This window comes from Microcaecilia unicolor, chromosome 11 (assembly GCF_901765095.1).
Source record: "Microcaecilia unicolor chromosome 11, aMicUni1.1, whole genome shotgun sequence".
Taxonomy (NCBI): Eukaryota; Metazoa; Chordata; class Amphibia; order Gymnophiona; family Siphonopidae; genus Microcaecilia; species Microcaecilia unicolor.
Window position 1 is genome coordinate 106571644 of NC_044041.1, and position 21087 is coordinate 106592730.

The 21087-nt window shown below is 42.8% G+C and overlaps 1 protein-coding gene across 1 annotated transcript in view; it reads left to right on the forward strand.

The window, feature by feature from the left end:
* Positions 1-19583, forward strand: part of CERS4 (ceramide synthase 4) — a 124554-nt gene extending 104971 nt beyond the window's left edge. Inside the window, exons 8-11 of the mRNA XM_030220049.1 lie at positions 1234-1362; positions 12264-12370; positions 17130-17286; positions 19225-19583. Of these exons, the coding sequence (XP_030075909.1) occupies positions 1234-1362; positions 12264-12370; positions 17130-17286; positions 19225-19413 (582 nt within the window). The 3' untranslated portion in view covers positions 19414-19583. The remainder of the gene's footprint in view (positions 1-1233; positions 1363-12263; positions 12371-17129; positions 17287-19224) is intronic.
* The last annotated feature ends 1504 nt before the right edge of the window (positions 19584-21087 follow it).

The following is a 21087-nucleotide window of genomic DNA, read 5'->3' on the forward strand; positions in this document are numbered from 1 at the left end:
CTCCAGAACAGGTTCGTTTGCGGATTAATACCTTTCAAATATTTGAATGTCTGTATCATATCACCCCTGTTTCTCCTTACCTCCAGGGTATACATGTTCAGGTCAGCAAGTCTCTCCTCATACGTTTTGTAACGCAAATCCCATACCATTTTTGTAGCTTTTCTTTGCACCTCTTCAATTCTTTTTACATCTACTTATTTATTCTACACTTATTTATTCAATATCACAATTCCACATGTACAGCTACAAAACAACCTTTTAGGGTGAATAGTGTTCACAATGAGCTCCTTTTATTATCGATCAGTTAGAGATAAGAGTTTTCAGTTTGGGCACAGTATAAGTCATCACAAGAACAAAATATAAGAAAACAAATGGACTTAATTAGGGGCTTTTAGCCCATTTAGTTATGTTTAAACAAAAGATTTCTGCATGAAACAAAATATTTATTTTAATTTTGACTTATAAAACCAATTGTCCATGAAACATGCCTAAAAACAGATTAATCCATTTGTGTATCTAAAATGGAACATAGTAAATCACGGCAGATAAAGTCCTGTACGGTCCATCCAGTCTGCCCAATAAGATAAACTCATTTTACATGGTATGCAGTACTTTATATTTATACTCGAGTTCAGGGGCGTAGCCAGACCTCGGCAGGAGGGGGGTCCAGAGCCCGAGGTGGGGGCCATAGTTTAGCCCGCCTCCCCCTCTTGGTTGTCACTTCGCGAGATTATGTAATTAAACTCTGGAATTGGTTGCCAGAGAATGTGGTAAAGGCGGTTAGCTTAGCGGAGTTTAAAAAAGGTTTGGACGGCTTCCTAAAGGAAAAGTCCATAGACCGTTATTAAATGGACTTGGGGAAAATCCACTATTTCTGGGATAAGCAGTATAAAATGTTTTGTACATTTTTGGGATCCTTACAGGTATTTGTGACCTGGATTGGCCACTGTTGGAAACAGAATGCTGGGCTCGATGGACCTTTGGTCTTTCCCAGTATGGCAATACTTATGTACTTATGTACGCAAACAGGACAAGCATCAGGAAGGAATCCCATCAGTAAGATTAAAAGATGTGTGACACAGACTGTTAAAAGATGAAAAGTTGTATGGTTACCCTGGTGCTGTAGAGCCCTGAAAGTATATGACATTTTGTGTACAGGAAAGTTCTTGTTGCATGGTTTATTGCACAAGGTTGGCACTGATTCTTGACCCAGGTGTTGCCTACCTTTCATAGGACCATCGGGAGCAGCTCATTCATCACTTCACCGCCATCTTCCTGATCTGCTTTTCCTACTGTGCTAACTACGTGAGGGCGGGAACGTTGGTAATGCTGCTGCACGACTTTGCTGATTATATTCTGGAGGTGAGTTGTGCCGTGCCTGCAAAAGCGTAACAAAAAATCTGAGGAAGCGCTTGCGTCAGGATAAGATGCCTTCCTACCTCAAGGCTCTTTTTCAGGTTTTACAGATTTATGGGCAGTGCTTTTCTTTTGCTGTATTACGTTTGCTTTGAAGTACACAGGGTATGGAAATGATGAAGGAGTATGCTGTGCATGTATATAAAATTCTTTGGGGTGCAGAAGTGTATGGAAAGGGTGAGGGAGCAAATATGTGTATATAGCATGCTTTGGTATTCAGGGGGGTAAGAAAGGGTTAGGTGAGGGGGCACACTATCTACATAATGTGCTTTGGGGTACAGTACAGTATGGAAAGGTTAAAGGGTACACTGGGTATAACGTGCTTTGGGGTATAGGGATATATAGAAAGGGTGGAGGCATGCTGTGTGTGTATACTGTACTTTGGGGTACAGGGGTGTATGGAAGGGGTGAGGGGGCTCAGCTCTGCTTTTCTGCACTTACTGCTGTCTGAAAGTGCTATCTTTAGAGGCAACTTTGCTGCTTCTGGCACTGACATTCCCATTCTGTGCACACATTGCTAGTGTTTCCCCTGTATTCTGCTGAGGGCCGCACTAGAGAAAAACACATCTTGACCTACAGTGAGCTTATGAGCAGATGACAGCTGCAGGTCACAGAGCAGAGCCAGACACAGGCGAGTGCAAGGTCTGTTTTTATTGGGTGATTTTTTTTTTTTTTGTGGTGTGCCTGAATTGTGGGATATAGAATGAGGCATGTACAGTGGCAAGCAATGGGTCTTGGGCTGTATCTGAAAACCAAATGGGACTGTGGTGTTTCAGCTCTGGAGTGTAGCCCAGCTGCTCGATGGCTACTGTCACACCATTTGCACAAACAGACATCCACAGTATTAACTGTCATCATTGCTTAGAAACAGCTTCCGATAACATTGCAAAGCCACCTCTGCACTTAGTGTGTAGGAAATGTTCTTCCTTCCTTTCCTGCTCCTGACAGGAAGATGGAGTGGGCATCTGTCCAAGCTCTGTTTTCAGATGTGAATAGTTAAGAACGTTGAATTAGACCTGAGCTTGAGTTTAGGGACCGAGAGCAGCAGGTTTTGTCTTCCTGTCTGACCTCGGTATTCAGAGCCTAGATCTTCCTGTCAGTGTCCCCTTCTACCTGGGCAGATTAAACAGTTGTGTCCGCTAACAAGAGATTAGCCAGCAAGAAAGATCATCAAGCAGTCTCTCTTCCTACCCAACTAAATGTCAACCAGCAGTCATTCTCACAGTCAGTATCCTCTCCCCTAAACCACTTCTTCACATTCATTAGTTTTAACTCCAAACGTGAAATGGAGACATGAGCTCCCTTCTCCCATCCCTGCACAAAGCCACAGAGATTACACAAATCGAGATCCTAAGGACACGTCAGCTGACCCACAACAGAAAGCAGAACCAAATCTATTAAATTAAAAAAAAAAATCTCTTACAACATCTTCTAAACTCCCTGTACATGGACTTTCTTCTCTCAGACCTGTCTTTTTATAGGTCCAAAACAGAATACCAAGCAGTAGACTTAAGCCAGACGATATTCAGTACTATTCAGCGCCTGACTGGCTAAATAGCACTTAACCAGCTATCTGCGAATAGTCAGTGGGAAATAGCCGGTTATCTCCTGCAGAATATTCATGGTCAGCACATAGCGGCTAACCAGTTATATTGTATGATATAACCAGCTTTCCACGAATATTCAGTGCTTTGCCGTCCAAGTTAAGTGGCCAAGTTGGGCTGGCGAAATATCAGGCCTATCTTTGGCTACTATGAACTTAGCCAGCTAGCACTGAATATTGACTTAGCCGGCTATGTTTATAGCGGCCAAAAATAAGTGGCTATTCAATGCCGGTCACCAGAAACGGCCTGGCATTGAATATCTGGGCTCATCGCCGACCGCAGAACTTAACTGGGCTGCCTCCCGCAGTCTGAATTTGAGCCCCAAGGTGTTCTCATCTGGATAAACCAGGACAACTGAAAAAGGAACCAGGAACCATTATGGTGGACAAACAGGAAAGTCAGCATACCCAGTGCAGACATATTTCAGTAAATACTTGCATCAGAGGTATATGCACAGGATTTGGTCAAGATAAAATGATGTATGTTGCTGCAACAATCCATGGAGCAGCAATGAGAAAAGCTTGATGCTTAGTCATTATTCTTGTAGGGTTTCCCAATAATATCACCGACTTTTTAAATTAATTCCTGTTTGTCCAAAATACGAGTTCCTGTCTCCTTTTTCAGTTGTCCTAGTTACTCTAGATCAGGACACCTTGTGGCTACTGTCTTTTTATAGTACAGTCACATCCTTCTAGCCTTTATGGAAATGGATATGGTAGCTGGTATTTGTTTAGTAGAACTATTTTGTAATGCCTGCTGCATTTTTTTATAAAAAAGATTATACATTATAGTACAGTCACTATACCCAGACTATATGCTATTAGATCTTCCATGTAATAATGCAGTCAGTACACCCAGACTGTATGCTATTAGCTCTCCCATGTAATAATGCAGTCACTACACCCAGACTGTACACTCGCAGGCCCAGATGCACTAAGATCCCCTTTAAGAATCCATTTGTATTTTCAAATCTGTAAAAATTACTGATTTGAAAATACAGATAGATTCTCAAAGAGAATCGTATGCAGATGAGCTGCTCATTGCTTTTGCAACACAGCTCATTTGTATGCAATAGGGGGGAAGCCAGTCAGTCAGCTGAGCATGCGCAGAGCAGCCCATCGCTAAGCATGGCTGCTCTGTGCATGCTACAAATGGCTGTTATACACGCAGACAAACCTACACTCTCTTTCTGGGGGGGGGGGGGGGGATCCACTGATGCTGGGAGCCTGGAGGTAGCTCCCGTGGGCTCCGGGGTTCTCTTCTCTCCTCTGCTGCTCCCGCTTCCTTGCCAGGGGTAGGACAGGGCAGCGGCAGCACAAGAACTCCTGCACCTCTCTCTGCCTGGATCCTTTCCTCCCACCACAGGGACTCACCAGCTCCCTACAGCCTTTCAGGTTGGATTTTTGTCACACTTTTTTGTGTTGTGGTTAAAAGCAGTCCCTCTGCCCTGATATTTTGTTGTGTTAAGCTCACTCAAGTTTAACAGGAGGTCTGAAGCTGTCAGGACCGACAGCTCCAGACCTCCCGTTAACATTTCCACGGTAAAGCTAGGGACTGCTTCTGTGCATCGGGTCGGAAAGCGGCTATGCATCGCCTTGCTTGCACATTTGTATAGTAATTATCTCATTATAATAGCTTTGCATAGCATTGCATTCCGTTTTCGTTAGCTGCTACCATGATAGAAAAAGAGCTCGGAGAATCCCTTTGTGCATGTCTTGTTTTACTCCTTGCTTGCTAAACCAGCTAGAACTGATAAAAAAAAAAACCATGTTGCTGGCTTGTTAGGTTTTGTGCATCTGGGCCCCAGATCTCCCATGTAGTAATGCAGTCACTAACATAGTAACATAGTAGATAATGGGCAGATAAAGACCTGTATGGTCCATAACATGTTCCTACTCTGGCCGAACTGGTCCAGATAATTGGATGTTCAGATAATCGGCGTTGTGCTGTATTTCAATGTCTGTATCTTACCACCCTGTCTCTTCTTTCCTCCAGGGTATACATGTTTACGTACTACTACTAATCATTTCTATAGCACTACTAGAAGTACGCAACGCTGTACACATTATATGCAGATACTTTCTCTGTCCCTAGAGGGCTCACAATCTTAAGTTTTTGTACCTGGGGCAATGGATGGTTAAGTGACTTGCCGAAGATCACAAGGAGCTGCAGTGGGTATTCAACTCAGGTTGCCAGGATCAAAGCCCACTGCACTAACCATTAGGCCACTCCTCCACGTCCTCAACTGTCCTCATATATCTTGTGACGCAAACCCCATACCTTTTTTGTTGCTTTTCTCTGAACCGCTTCGTCTTTGTATGTCCTTAGCAAGATACGGCCTCTAAAACTGAACACAATACTCCAAGTGGGGCCTCACCAACAACTTGTATAGGGGCATCAACACCTCCTTTCTTCTTCTGGTTATACTCTTCTCTATAAAGCTTAGTATCCTTCTGGCCTGACCAATGCCTTGTCGCATTGTTTCGTCACCTTGAGATCCTCGGTTACCATCACCCCAAGGTCCCTCTCCTGAGCTGTGCTTAACAGTCTCTCTCCTCCTATCTGGTATATTTCCTTTGGAGTTTTGCACCCCAAGTGCACCACTCTGCACTTTTTGGCATTACATTTTAACCACTAAAATCCAGAAACCTGAATATTAATACAACCTAAATAAATATCAAAATGTAATATTTGTATTAAACTTCTGCTGTAAAAATTTGTTGGTGCTCCAAGTGATTAAGGTACCTTACAATGAATGTGTTGGATTATTTGTAGTAAATAATTAGCAGATTTTAGTACACACAGCTTCAGCTTTAGAAATGTTAATTTCTTTCTTCATCTCTCTCTCATTCACCCCTGAATAATTCACTGCTGAGTCACTTTAAAGTTGAAGTAACAAAACATCTGTTTACTCACAGTTTGTAGTTAGATTATAATCAGACAGGCTTATATTTACATATTACTATACATTTGTCTTATCAGCTCCTTCCATGTGCTTAGATGGTAATGGATGCTCACACCACCATGGATCCTCTCAGGTTAGGAGAGATCATGAGCTCCATGTGCTCCATGTGCTGCATGTGCTGCATCTATCCCCCACAGGAAGTTGCATAGCTGTGTGACCTCTCTAAGTAATTTACATCAGAGGTCACAGAGTAATCACAGAGAAATAATAGGTGACAGGCAATGCATGTAAAATACAATTACATTCCAACAAACCCCTTCTCATGCATAACTGTCATGCAATTATTTATTCATACAAAGTCCAAGCTTTATACGCAGATTCACAAAATGTTCTCTGGGTAATGGTTTGGTCATGATGTCAGCTGTCATCTCACTGGTGTGACAATAGTGTAGACTGATGACCCCTTCTTTTGCCAACTCTCGCACGTTGTGGTATTTCGTTGCGATGTGCTTGGTGCGTGACTGAACCTTGTCATTCTGTGACAGTCGGATGCAGCTCTGATTATCTTCCATTATCTGGATTGGTCTCTTTTCAGCTATTCCGAAATCCAGCAAAAGTTTTTCAATCCACATCAGTTCTCTGCACGCTTCCGATACTGCCACATATTCAGCTTCTGTAGAAGACAAACTCACAATACTTTGTTTATGACTGGCCCATGAAATTTGTACATTTCCATACATAAACACATATCCACTTGTGGATTTATAATCAGAATGATCCCCTGCCCAATCTGAATCACAGTAACATATTAGTTTTGGATTACTATTGGCTGAAATCTTTAATTTACAATCAATGGTACCCTTTAAATACCTTACCATCCTTTTGACTGCAGTCCAATCTGATTTGGTAGGTGAGCTGACCCTTCTGCTCAAAATTCCTACTGCATTTGCTATATCAGCCCTGTATGTGGTAGCTAGATATAAAAGCTTACCTATGGCTGATCTATATTGGATGTTATCTGGTAAAGGTTCTCTTACTGTTTCATCCTTCAGAAAATCAGTGATCATGGGAGTGCTTACAACTTGGGCATCTTGCATACCTAAACTTTCAATAAGCTCATTTATTTTCTGCTTCTGGCTTAGAAGATAAGAACCATCATTTTGTTTCTCAATTTCTATACCAAGATAGTATGACACATTACCCAGTTCTTTTATCTCAACATTGAGGTTTAAACACTTTACAATGTCCTTGTACTCTTGCTCACTTTTGCTTGCAATGAGCAGATCATCAACAAAAGCTAAAATGTATGCATATTGTCCATTTCTGCACCTAGTGTACAAGCATTTATCTGCTTCACCTTGCTTAAATCCTAAATTTGTCAATATTTCATGCAATTTATCATTCCAACATTTTGCACTTTGCTTTAATCCATAAAGACCTTTGTTTAATTTACACACTAGCTGTCTTTGTTTTGTATTTATGAAACCTGTTGGCTGTTCCATGTACAAGTCTTCAGTTATATCTCCGTGAAGAAACGCTGTTTCACATCAATGTGGTTGACTTGCATGCCTTTGAGACTGCAATGCTCAGAAGTGTTCTGATTGTCGTGTGTTTCACTACAGGTGCAAACACTTCATCAAAATCTTCTCCATATTTTTGAAGATATCCCTTTGCGACTAATCTGGCTTTATACCTTTCCACTTTTCCTTGTGCATTCCTTTTTAACTTGAATACCCATTTGCATCCTATAGCTTTCTTGCCAGGAGGTAATTTTGTAAGAATCCAAGTATTATTTTTATCCAATGCATCAATTTCTTCTTGTGCAGCTTTATGCCATTCAGCAGCTTCTTCTGCTGACATTTTCTCAATCTCATCCCATGTTAAGGGCTCTTGAGCTTCTGCTGACTTTGTTAGGTAAGACAGTCTTGGGGGTGGAACACCTTTGTTTTCCCTGGATGAGCGTCTGACAACAGGTTGGTCTGACCTTTCCGCATCCTCAAAATCTGAGAGTACTTCTCCAATTGATTCCCCTTCTCCAACTGTACTGTCTTCTTCAATGATCCTTTTTGTGTCTGCTTCCTCTGTCTGTTCCTCGTTAGATACAGATGAGTTGCTTTCAGACATCTGCCTTGGTATGGCATTTATATACACTGGCATGTCTATTATGGTTCTATTTTCATATTCTGGATGATAAGGCTCATCTGGGATAATCCAGCCTTTATCAACCCTCTTGTTTTCATCAAAATATGTAACATGTCTTATGCCAACAATGCCAGTTTTCAGATTCAAAATTCTATATCCTTTGTGTCCTGGAGTATAGCCAACTAAAATGCCCCTTTCTGTTGTGGAATCCAGCTTATGCCTTCTTTGCTTTGGTACATGAGCATATGCTGTACTTCCAAATGTTCTTATGTGTGACAGGTTTGGCTTCCTACCATGCCATGTCTCATGTGGTGTGCGCTCAGCGCCTTTAGTTGGCATTCTGTTTTGTAGGTACACTGCTGTGAGAATGGCTTCCCCCCATAGTCTTTTAGGGAGATTGCTATCTGACAGCATACATCTGGTCATTTCCACAAGTGACCTAAATTTTCTCTCTGCAACAGAATTTTGCTCTGGTGTATAAGCTACTGTTGTGATATGCTGAATGCCTTCTTGTTCTAGAAATGTGCGCATGCTTTGTGAAGTGAACTCACCACCATTGTCGGTCTGAAGAACCTTTGGTTTTCTTTCAAATTTATTGCTCACCATGGTTACGTATTTCTTCAGCATGTCTGTGACTTGACTTTTCTCTTTCAGCAAATAGGCCACACAATATCTAGAGAAATCATCCAAGAATATTAGCACAAATCTGTTATTTCCCAATGATGGGATATTAAACGGTCCACATAAGTCATTGTGTATTAAGTCCAGTACTTTATTACTCCTATTTCCTGTGTATGCAGGAAATGAGGGTCTTACACCTTTTTGAGTAACACAGTCTATGCATTTCTCCATTTTACCAGCATCTGCACTTATCTGAATGCCGGTGGCCAGTTGCTTACTGTAAAGATCCTGGATCACCTTAGAATCACGATGTCCCAGGCGGCGGTGCCAGATTTCCAGACTACATTTACCATCATTCTTCCTTACTTGCGCCATATGTGAGGCTTCACCTGAAATGCTCAGTTTATAAACATCATTATGCATAAAAGCTTCAGCATACACTTCATCATTTTTAGAGATTGTGCACTTACTGTTTCAAAATGAATCACAAATCCCTTCTTATCTAATGTAGATACACTAAGCATATTGCAAACTGCTTGGGGAATATACAAGACATCACTTACAGGAATTTCTTTAACTTCATTAGACACTTTGCATTTTAAGAATCCAATACCTTTTGCTTGGATCTTAGCAGTCCCTGCGTTTGCAGTTTTAAGAATACCTTCTTCTGGACACATTTCCTGAAAGAAATCTTTACAATTGGTTAAATGGCATGTGCTCCCTGAATCCAAAATCCAAGTACTTTCATTTGAATTATTATTTACCATAGTCAAAGATTTTTCTGCCATTAGAAAGCCCTTGTGTTTATCTTTGTCCTTCATACATTTCCTGGTTTGAAAATTCTTTAGTTCCATTGGCTTAGGTGAGCTAGAGGGAGTGTTTTGTGTTTCCTTACACCATTTAGATACATGTCCCTCCTTTCCACATGAGTAGCAAATCAGCTTGCCCTTGGGTGGAGTTTTCCCATAGCTCCGCCTTCCTCTGTTCTTTGCCAAGAAATTTGTTTCATTTCTCTCTGACTGACTTTGAGAACACATCTCCTCAGAATCATTTATTATGCATTCCTGCCTTAGTTTTGATGTTGCCTGTTCAAAAGATTGCCCTTCAATGGCCTCATTACAGACCTAAAAACATCAAACTTCTTTGATAGTGAGGTAAAAAGAAATGCTCTTTTCAATGCATCACACATGGGAATTCCAGAAAGTTCTAACTTTTGAAATGAAGACATAAGATACATAATGTGATCATTACATTTACTTTTATCCCTTAATTTGGTTTCATTCAACTCTGCTAACCAAATTGGTTGCTGCTTTGCATATGTAGTTGCATACATAGTTCTCAGTTTATGTAAAATGTCCTTTGGTGTATCTTTTCCCTCCACTAATATGGCTTGTTTCTCTGAGAGAGCTTCCAGAAGCATGCACTTCACATAATAGTTTGCATTGTCCCATTCAGCCATATTTTCAGCTGTTCTGTCTTGGTCTAAGCATATATTTAATCCTTTTGCTCGAAGGAGACATATGAATCTTAGTTCCCACTGCTGATAATTAAACTCATTTAATTTAGGCACCTTGAGAGAATAGAAAAATGGTGAATTTCCTCCCTCAGCCATTTTCTTAGCCTTCTGTCTGCTGTGTGGGGGGAGAGAGAGACAGACTGAATCTTTCCTTTAAAACTTAAGAGAAAAAATGTGGCCTTTTTTTCTGCCTGGTAATATTTCTCTTCTTTTTCAATTCCTGGACCCTGGGCCCATAACCCTTTTGTTGGATTATTTGTAGTAAATAATTAGCAGATTTTAGTACACACAGCTTCAGCTTTAGAAATGTTAATTTCTTTCTTCATCTCTCTCTCATTCACCCCTGAATAATTCACTGCTGAGTCACTTTAAAGTTGAAGTAACAAAACATCTGTTTACTCACAGTTTGTAGTTAGATTATAATCAGACAGGCTTATATTTACATATTACTATACATTTGTCTTATCAGCTCCTTCCATGTGCTTAGATGGTAATGGATGCTCACACCACCATGGATCCTCTCAGGTTAGGAGAGATCATGAGCTCCATGTGCTCCATGTGCTGCATGTGCTGCATCTATCCCCCACAGGAAGTTGCATAGCTGTGTGACCTCTCTAAGTAATTTACATCAGAGGTCACAGAGTAATCACAGAGAAATAATAGGTGACAGGCAATGCATGTAAAATACAATTACATTCCAACAGAATGAAGGCTTGAATGCCATTCAGTGCACTTCCATTATACCAGGGGTAGGCAACTCCGGTCCTCGAGAGCCGCAGGCAGATCAGGTTTTCAGGATTTACAACAGTGCACAGAAAGAGAGGATAGGCAGGTTAAGGACCTCTGGTGCAATGATGGGTATAACAGGAGTGCACTGAATGACATTCAAGCCTTCATTCAGTGCAAAGCAACTTAATCACAATGAGCACCAACAAATTTTTAAAACAGAAGTTTAACTCAAGTTTTGATATTTATTTAGGTTGTATTAATATTCAGGTTTCTGGATTTTAGTAGTGAGATATTGAATAGAAACCAGGTGTTAATTATACCCCAGATTGTATTAGTCTTAAATTTTAACTGGCAGACCTTTGACCATTCTTCTAGTTTTTGGAGATCTCTTCTCACTACACCCAGACTGTGTACTCCCAGATCGCCCATGTAATAATGCAGTCACTACACCCAGACTGTACATTCCCAGATCGCCCATGTAATAATGCAGTCACTACACCCAGACTATGTACTCCCAGATCGCCCATGTAATAATGCAGTCACTACACCCAGACTGTACATTCCCAGATTACCCATGTAATAATGCAGTCACTACACCCAGACTGTACATTCCCAGATCGCCCATGTAATAATGCAGTCACTACACCCAGACTATGTACTCCCAGATCGCCCATGTAATAATGCAGTCACTACACCTAGACTATGTACTCCCAGATTGCCCATGTAATAATGCAGTCACTACACCCAGACTGTACATTCCCAGATCGCCCATGTAATAATGCAGTCACTACACCCAGACTATGTACTCCCAGATCGCCCATGTAATAATGCAGTCACTACACCCAGACTGTACATTCCCAGATCGCCCATGTAATAATGCAGTCACTACACCCAGACTGTGCACTCCCAAATCCCCTGTGGCTATAGTGCAGTCACTGCATCCTGACTATGCATTCCCATACTCATTCTGATATAGTGCTGTCACTGCGTGCTCCCACACCAACCTGCCCCCCAATTCATGTGCTCCCAGGCATGCCCTCACTCTCACTGTGTAAGGGATCATGGATTTGATTTACTGCCTTTCTGTGGTAAAACCAAAGCAGTTTACATTTATTATATGCAGGTACTTTCTCGGGCTCAGAATCTTTGAACCTGGGGCAATGTAGGGTTAAGTGACTTGCCCAAAGTCACAAGGAGCTCCAGTTAGAATTGAACCCAGTTCTCCAGGTTCTCAACCCATGAGGTTACTGTGTGCCTTCAGATCTGTCTGCACCCAGATGGTATTCATCCTTTCCTTCTATCCCTGACCTTTTCTCTTTCCTCCTTGCAGTTAGCGAAGATGTTCAATTATACCAAGTGGAAGCGTGTCTGTGATGTGTTCTTCATCTTTTTTGCTTTGATTTTCATCGTCACCCGTCTCGTCATCTTTCCTAGCAGGTGAGTCTCACTCTCAGCTTTATTTTATCAGTACTAACGTTATGATTTTGGCCATCTTCTCTCAGGACCTCTTTAAACCCAGGAAACACTCGCACAAAGCCTGCACTATGTTTCCCTCTAGGAAATATTCTGGCTCTTGTTGGCAGGGAGACACGTGAGTTCTGTTCTTTTTTTCCTGAAGTTTTCCTTGCAGAAAGGATGTGGATCATGAGAGTTACTAGCACTCAGGACCACTGACGCTATGGGACTCATTTTCAAAGCACTTAGACTTACAAAATTACTTAGACTTTCAAAGTTCCATAGGTTACTGGGAAACTTTGGAAACTTTGTAAGTCTAAGTGCTTTGAAAAGACGCCTCCATGGCACCTTAGACAAGTCACTCTGGAGCCGATATTCAGTATTGCTGCCAAATAAAATGAACTTGAAATCGCCACCTAGTCAGCTAGATTTAGTTCAGCAATGTGAATACCTAGGGCTAGTTGGCGGTGTCTTCTTTTAGCATAGGGAATGTGTCCAGGGTCACCCTCTTTTAGGGCCCCTTTTACCAAGCTGCGGCAAAAGGGGGCCTGCGCTGGCCGAAGCCCCCTTTTATCGCAGCGGGTAAAAGGGAAGTCTCTCTTTCCTGCATGAAATAGCCGTGCGGCAAATAAAGCACTTGCTGCGTGGCCATTTCGGGGGTAGAGCCCTTACCACCACCCATTGAGGTGGTGGTAAGGGCTCTCGCACTAACCCAGCGGTAACCGGGTAGCGTGTGGCACCTCCCGATTGCTGCCGGGTATTTTTGTAGTGCTGGATATGATGGTGCGCTAGAGGTGGGAAGTACCGCCGGGCTGCTGCAGTAGTCCGGTGGTACTTCCTATTTAACATTGGGCTTACCGCCGCTTAGTAAAAGGGGCCCTGAGGGATCCTAAATCTAACTGATTTGTAGGATAACATTTCCATCCAGCAAGATCGAGCTGGCCAATTCCTCAGTTACTTAGCTATATCTTGTTGAAAACTGACCCATTCATTAACTTCTTCATAGGTTCTAATACCTGCTGTGCCACTGAATCTCATTGAACTTTGTTTGAATATATGGCATATCAAGACCCAGAAATGGGGCCGCCATCTCTCATATTCATGGAAAACAAAATTGCCAATGATCTGATTTCCCCTGCTTTTCTTTATCCCGTGTCCTTGCCCGTATTATACAGTAAAGGAGAAATTCTCGAAATGTCTCTTAAAGTGAGGCGGCAAGATGATGCTTGCTGAGCCCGAATTCTACAGCAGCAGTTATATGTGTAACTGTCGTTATAGAATACTAGCGTAAGTCCACAATTATGCACCTAACTAGCGTGAGCACTTACGTTAGCTCAATGGCTGGTGTAACTGCTTGTATTCTGTAGCCCACCCGTGCCCCTTCCAGGTCCATGCCCCTTTGCAGTTGAATGCTGTGGAGTTTGTGTGCCTGTGTTGTAGAGAATAGACTAATGGCAGTTAATTGGTGCAGCTAATTAGCGCTAATAAACAGCAACTGTAGACAATTATTGCTTGTTAGCATCAATTAACAGCTCATTGTTAAGTTGCACGCATAACTGCTACTATGCTGTAACTTGAGCATGCAAATTTGCACTCTACTACTACTACTACTACTACTTAACATTTCTAAAGTGCTGCTAGGGTTACGCAGCGCTGTACAATTTAACATATAAGGACAGGCCCTGCTCAAAGAGCTTACAATCTAAAGGACAAGTGAGTAGACGATACGATGGGGGCAGTCAAATTTGCACTCTAAGCATAAACGTGAGTTAAACATTATAAAATTAGGAGGCATGTGTGGTTAAAGTCACTAGCTTGTCAATCGTTAGTTGGTGGCTACGAGCAGATATTAACAGGATAACCGAGGGTGTTCTATTGGGCTGATTTGGTCTATGATGTTGATGTAAATATGTTAAACTAGTGATTTTACACTGGGGACAGGATGTTGATGTTAATAAATTGTTGGAAGTATAAGAGGGTAGGGATAGGGGGATAAAACTGTTAAAAGCTTGATGCCTGCTTTTATCATTCTGTTGTTATTGTATAGGCTCTGATTTGAATTGATGCCTGCCAATAATGTTGGATGTGTTTACTTTGAATTGCCATCAGTAAAAATGTTGAAACATAAAATTAGGAGGCATGTGCTCAGTACTCATCTCCTGCCCTCTATGCTCATAGTACTCACCCTCACCCTGCCCCATCCCATCACTCCTCACCCTGCATCCTCTAAACCCACAGGAATAACCTTCACCCTGCCACTTCATATCACTTCATCCCACATCCTCGAGTGGCCTAGTGGCTAAAACACCAGTCTTGATATCTAGAAGTGCCCAGTTCAATTCCTACTGCTGCTGTTTGTGATCTTGGGTAAGTCACTTAACCCTCCATTGCCTCAGGTATAAACTTAGACTGTGAACCCTCCAGGGACAGAGAAATACCCAGTGTAACCGAATGTAACTCACCCTGAGCTACTACTGAAGAAGATGTGAACAAAATCCAAATTGATAACTCACAGGGATAACCTACACCCTGCCCCTTCTTATCACTCCATCCCACATTCTCTACACCCACAGGAATAAACCTCACCCTATCACTTCTCACTCTGCAAATAGAATGTTAGGTATTATTAGGAAAGGAATGGAAAACAAAAATAAGGTGTTATAATGCTTTGTATCGCTCCATGGTGCGACTGCACCTCGAATATTATGTGCAATCCTGGTTACCACATCTCAAAAAAGATTAGTGGAATTAGAAAAAGTACAGAGAAGGGTGACAAAATTGATAAAGGGGATGGGATGACTTCCCTTTGAGGAAAGGCTAAATTGGCTAAGGCTCTTCAGCTTGGAGAAAAGGCGGCTGAGGGGAGATATGATAGAGGTCTATAAAATACTGAGTGGAGTAGAATGGGTAGACATGAATCACTCATTTACTCTTTCCAAAAATACTAGGACTAGGGGGCACACAATGAAGCTACAAAGTAGTAAATTTAAAATGAATCGGAGAAAATATTTCTTCACTCAATGTGCAATTAAATTCTGGAATTTGTTGCCAGAGAAAGTAGTAAAAGGTTTGGCTAGCTTCCTTTAAAAAAAGTCCATAAGCCATTATTAAAATGGACTTGGGGAAAATCCACTGCTTATTTCTAGGATAAGAAGCATAAAATGTATTGTACTGTTTTGGGATCTTGCCAGGTACTTGTAGCCTGGATTGGCCACTGTTGGAAACAGGATTCTGGGCTTGATGGGCCTTCGGTGTGTCCCAGTATGGCAATACTTACGTACTTCTGCATCCTCTACACCCACGTGAATAACCTTTACCCTGCTTCCTTCTTATCACTCCTCACCCCGCATCCCCTACACCCACAGGAATAACCCTCACCCTGCCCCTTTCTGTCACTCCATCCCACATCCTCTACACTCACAGGAATAACCTTCTCCATGCTCCTTCCTATCAATTCTCATCCCACATCCTTTACATACACATGAATACCCCCTCACCCTGCCCCCTTCATATTACTCCTTACCCCACATCCTCTACACCCACAGGAATAACCCTCTCCCTGCCCCTTTCTATCACTCCACCCTACATCCTCTACACCCACTGGAATAACCCTCACTCTGTCCCCTTCTTATCTCTCCTCACCTCACATCCTCTACCCCCATATAACTAGCCCTCATCTTGCCTTCTTCGAATCACGCCTCACCCCACATCCTCTACATCTACATGCAAACTACTTTGTCAGTAATCTTTGGGGATTCACTCGCGGCCCAGGCCATATGGGATGCATGTGAGGGAATGCTAGGGGGGGTTTGGGGTGGTGGGTCTCCAGCCCCCCTGAACCTGTGTCAGGGGAGGACCTCCAGCCCCCGTGTCACTTGGCTTGTAGTGGGGGTACTTGGGGTCTGGTGGTCCCATGGACCTTCTACCCCTGTGTTTGACAGTTATGGGCTTTTGACAGCCCAGACCCGTCAAACAAGTGTGGGAGGATTGTGCCTAAAAATTACAGGTTTTTAACTGATGTTAAATTTCTTGCATTTTATGTGTTTGTATACTGTCTTGACTTTTTTTATTATGGACATGCAAACTACTTTGACAGTAATCTTTGAAAGGAAGCACAATAAACTACACTTGTAGTATTGAACTACTCTCCAGTTCGGTTTGACCATTTAACAGAGAACCATGTAAAGTTGTTGACCTAATTCAGTGACTAATACTCCTGAAAATCCACTTAAAGATAAGAGGATAATTGTCCTGCAGATCTTTATGTGACCGAGAAACCTCTCCTGCTTTTGACAGAGCCGCAAAGATGATTTCAATAAAGTCTTAGTGCATGCTGGTTTTCAGGGTAGCCACAAGTTTATGCCCACCCATTCTTAATAAGTGGCTATTCCATAGATACTGGTTGTGTTTTCCTGCCTCCCTTCTATGGTCTAGTTGCTTACTAAAGCAGTCTAACCTGTAAAGGGCTTCCTCAAAAATCAGGCTGAGCAGGGCTAAACCACAAGCCTTGAGACTATGGAGTTTGGGGAGGATGAAGGTTCTCCTGCCCTCAAGGCTCCCTCTTGGCACACATGCCGGCACCCTTATTTTGCTAATCTTCAGCCAATGGCTTGCTGTGTAGGGTTACACAACCATCATTGAAGCCCCAGCTTATTCTGTGTTTCCTTTCCCTGACTGATGTTGGTATAAAGCTGACTGAGGGAGAAGCAGCGTTCTCATGTGCTCTCTCTTTCTCTCACAGGGTGATTTATAGCACCTATTATTACTCCATGGAAACCTTCCAGCCCTTCTTTGGATATTATTTTTTCAACGGTCTCCTAATGCTTCTGCAGATGCTTCATGTCTTCTGGGCATACCTGATTCTGCGTATGATTTACAGATTCACCTTTGTTGGCACGGTAAGCACTGCTAACCTAACTCCCTGCCTTCCTAAGATCTGATTCTGGCAGGGTGTATTACTCATCAATCCAAAGATATAATGGGTGAAATTCTACGACTTGCTGCCAAGGTGTAGGCGTCTCAATGGTGCACGTTTAGCTTCAGTTCTATAATGGCACTTAGGCCCATTTATGGCAGGTCAACGGCAGGTGTAAATTGGTGCACCTAAACGCGCCAGGCAATGCGTGCAGCTGATAGTATTCGATAAGATCACACATCACTTAGTGAAACGCCTATGGCTTGCCCCCACCCTCGCAGTTACATGCTAGGCGGCTTTGGCGCATACATTATAGAATAGCACCTAGCACTCATTCTATAACACACACATGTAGTTGGCGCTTCACTTTAGACACCAACCAGCTGGTAGATTTAGATTTATTATTTATAACCCGCCCTAATATACACACATACAAATTCAAAAACATGCAAAACAAACATAAAAATTCAAAGTCCAGCCCACTTCACAGTTCAGAAACGAACAGTCAAAATATACAAAGCACAACTTTATACTTGATCAGCTGTAGCACAGAAAGCCAGACAGAACGATTGTGCCTTCAGTTGACGCTCCAAATGTCAACAAATGGGACTCATGTTTCAACCCAGCTTGCAGCCGGTTTCATTCAAGAGGCCCAGCAATAGAAAAGGTTCCTATTCTAGTCCCATTCAAAACCATTCAACCGGCACCAGCTGTCTCCCGCTGAATATCCGCAGATCTTACCAGATAGCCAGTGATATTGCACAATGTAACTAGCTACCCGCTAATTTTTAGCGCATTGCCAGCTAAGTTTTGCAGCCAAATTTGGCCGCATCAATAGCTGGAATATCTTTGGCTCGTTCAAAATTAACCGGCTAGCACTGAATATCGGCTTGGGCAGTTAAGTTCGAACTGGCCAAAAATAAACCGGAAATGGCCCAGCAATGAATATCTGGGCTCAGCGCTGACCGCAGGAGGCAGCCCGGCTACTTCCCACAGTCTGAATATCGGCCCCCAAGTTATAGAATGACAGTGAATATACCACCAACTGTAAGTGTGTGTTCCTGTAAACGTCTTGCCTTGAGACAGCAGAGCCTGTGGACCTAATATTCACCCAGCGTCAAGCAGCGTGTTTGCTCTCCGCCACCGGCATTAAACCCGGATATGCAGTGCCGCACTGTATCCAGTGACTAGCATTGAATATCCGGGTTTATTTTGAGCACTAAGAAGTTAACCCGCTATGCCGATATTCAGTGCTAAGCACTTAACTTTTTAGCAGTTAAAGATATGCCTGCTATTTAAGCGGCCTGTTTTGACTGCTCAACAGGCACTGAATATTCACGGCTAACTGGCTATGTCGTGCAATATAACCAGTTAGCGGCTAGCCGCTAACTGGGTTATTCAGCGGGAGATAACCAGTTATCTCCCGCTGAATATCCATGCAAGGCTGGTGTTAGACTTTCAGAGGCCCAGGGCAGAAACTGGGGAGGGGACCCCAAAGCTGGTCTTTAGCCTATGCCTTCTTCAGTTTGAGGCAGGTCTGGGGGCGGCCCAGGGAAATTGCCCTGTTTCCTACCCCCTTACTCTGGCTCTGCATCTGCGGTTAGGCGCTTAAAACCCTGTTTAACTGGCCAGGAGCTGTATTCCTGGCCGGTTAAATAGTTTTGAATATTGGGGGACGTGTGTATAGACTGTGTGTTCTTGGGCACATTCTGTCACGGTGCAGCAAAGACTGTGTGAAAGAGCTGAGAGTTCTTAGGATGCATCTATCACTAAAATGCAGGCAGTTTGTGGAAGGATTAAGTTCAGCTTTAACAGTAAATGAGCATTTAGAGCAATATGGAACCCACCAGGTTTGTGTGGGGGTCTTATTCCTGTCTTTTAACACTCTGAGGTTGGTACTGTCTTTTTCTGTCCCCTGCAGATAGAGAAGGATGTGAGAAGCGATGCAGAGGAAAGCGATGACATCGTTAGTGCCAGTGAGGAGGAAAAGCAGCAGGAAAGGAAGAAAAATGGGACTGCCTGTTTCCAGAGCATGGCCAGCAATGGCCAGGCCCTGAATCTGCGAAAGAGCACGATGCAGCTCCGAAATGGTCATTCCAGTCTCAGCTAGCCTATGACCATTCCTTCCTCAGCACATGGGCATGCCCAGACTCCACTTTACCACAAGGATGGCACACCCAAACAAATTCCCTTTCCGCCCACTCCAGGGACTGGTTGCTCCTGTCAAGTTGTTGTCTTTTTCTTTAACATTTGAGCATTTCACCTCATCAGAGCTCCACATAAGGAAGAAAGAATAACATAAAAAAAAAAAAAAAGAGTCCAGGCTAATGAGAAGATACAGCGCTCCTTGAGGAGTCCCTTCAGCTGTGACTCCAGGCTGTCAGTGATTGGCTGACCTGCTCTTGATTTTTTCCTACTGCATGATAATTACAATTCTCCCCACAGAAAACTAGGTTGAGCATCCACAGGTAAGGCTAGGACCAGTTCCCTTGACAACCCAGAGTCATCTTGTACTCCAAAGCATTGAAGTAAAGAAGTTGCCTTATTAACAGGAGCCTAGGCTAGGACGGGAATTGTTATAAACCCTGGAAATGAAGGAAGTTCATGGGTTGTCATTTTCTGCTGAAAGCAACCCTGGGAAATGAAACACGTTAAATTGTCTGTAAATTGGTTACGGCTGAGGTTAATTTCTCTTGGGCCCTGTTGTGCCAATACAACACTGCACAAAAAGTTCCTGTGTCAATTACGTTTTCCAACTCCCCTCAGTTTCCTGTTATAACTGAGAGTGGCCTTGTCAGCAGGGAACTCTCACAGGTGACATCTGTGCTGCATCCACATGGCTGAATTTGATTGTGTGGTGCCACTCTGGCCTTTTGAAGGGGGCTGGCAGAGCTGCATAGTGGCTAGTTCACAGCCTTGCAAAACTGTGATGCCAGTTCCACCTCTACTTCCAGCACACTTTGTTACCATCAGTGAGGCACCTAACCTCCCTCTGCTCAAATATGGATCACTGGCACCTGGCTAGAGTAACTCACTAACCATGGTACAATTTCTATAGAAAGCATAGAAACAGAGAAAAATGTTGGCAGATAAAGACAATATGGCACATCCAGTCTGCTCATCCATACCATCCACTATCTCTTCCTAATAGATCCTATGTGCTTGACCCATGCTTTCTTGACTTCACATACAGTTTTCATTTACACCACTTCCACTGGGAGGCTGTTTCACCCTTTCTGTAAAGATGTATTTTCTTAGATTACTCCTTAGCCTATCCCTTTTCACTTTCATCCTTTGCCCCTTCATTCCAGAGTTTCCTATCAATTGAAAGAGACTTGCCTCTTGTTCATTTATGCCACAGAGGTATTTAAATGTCCTCTCTGCTGCCTTTCTTCCAAAGTATTTATATTGAGATATTTAAGTCTGTCCCCATACACTTTATAACAAAACCACTGCCCATTTTAATAACTGCCCTCTGGACTGACTCCATTCTGTCTATATAATTTTAGAAGATGTAGTCTCCAGAACTGTACTCTAAACAGAGACCTATACAATCTCCTTTTTGTTGCTGGCCATTCCTCTCCTTGTAGAATGGAAGATGCAGAAGCGGACACGGTGGAAGATAAATGACAACCTTTATTGTAAAATGTGGGTAAAAGGGGTGTCCGACACAGCCATGAGTCAGGGGCGATACAATACCTCGAGGAGTAATCCTGTCACTTTCCCCAAAGCAGGAAACTACCAATACCCAGGGAAAACAGAGCATTCAGCACAGAGAGGATAT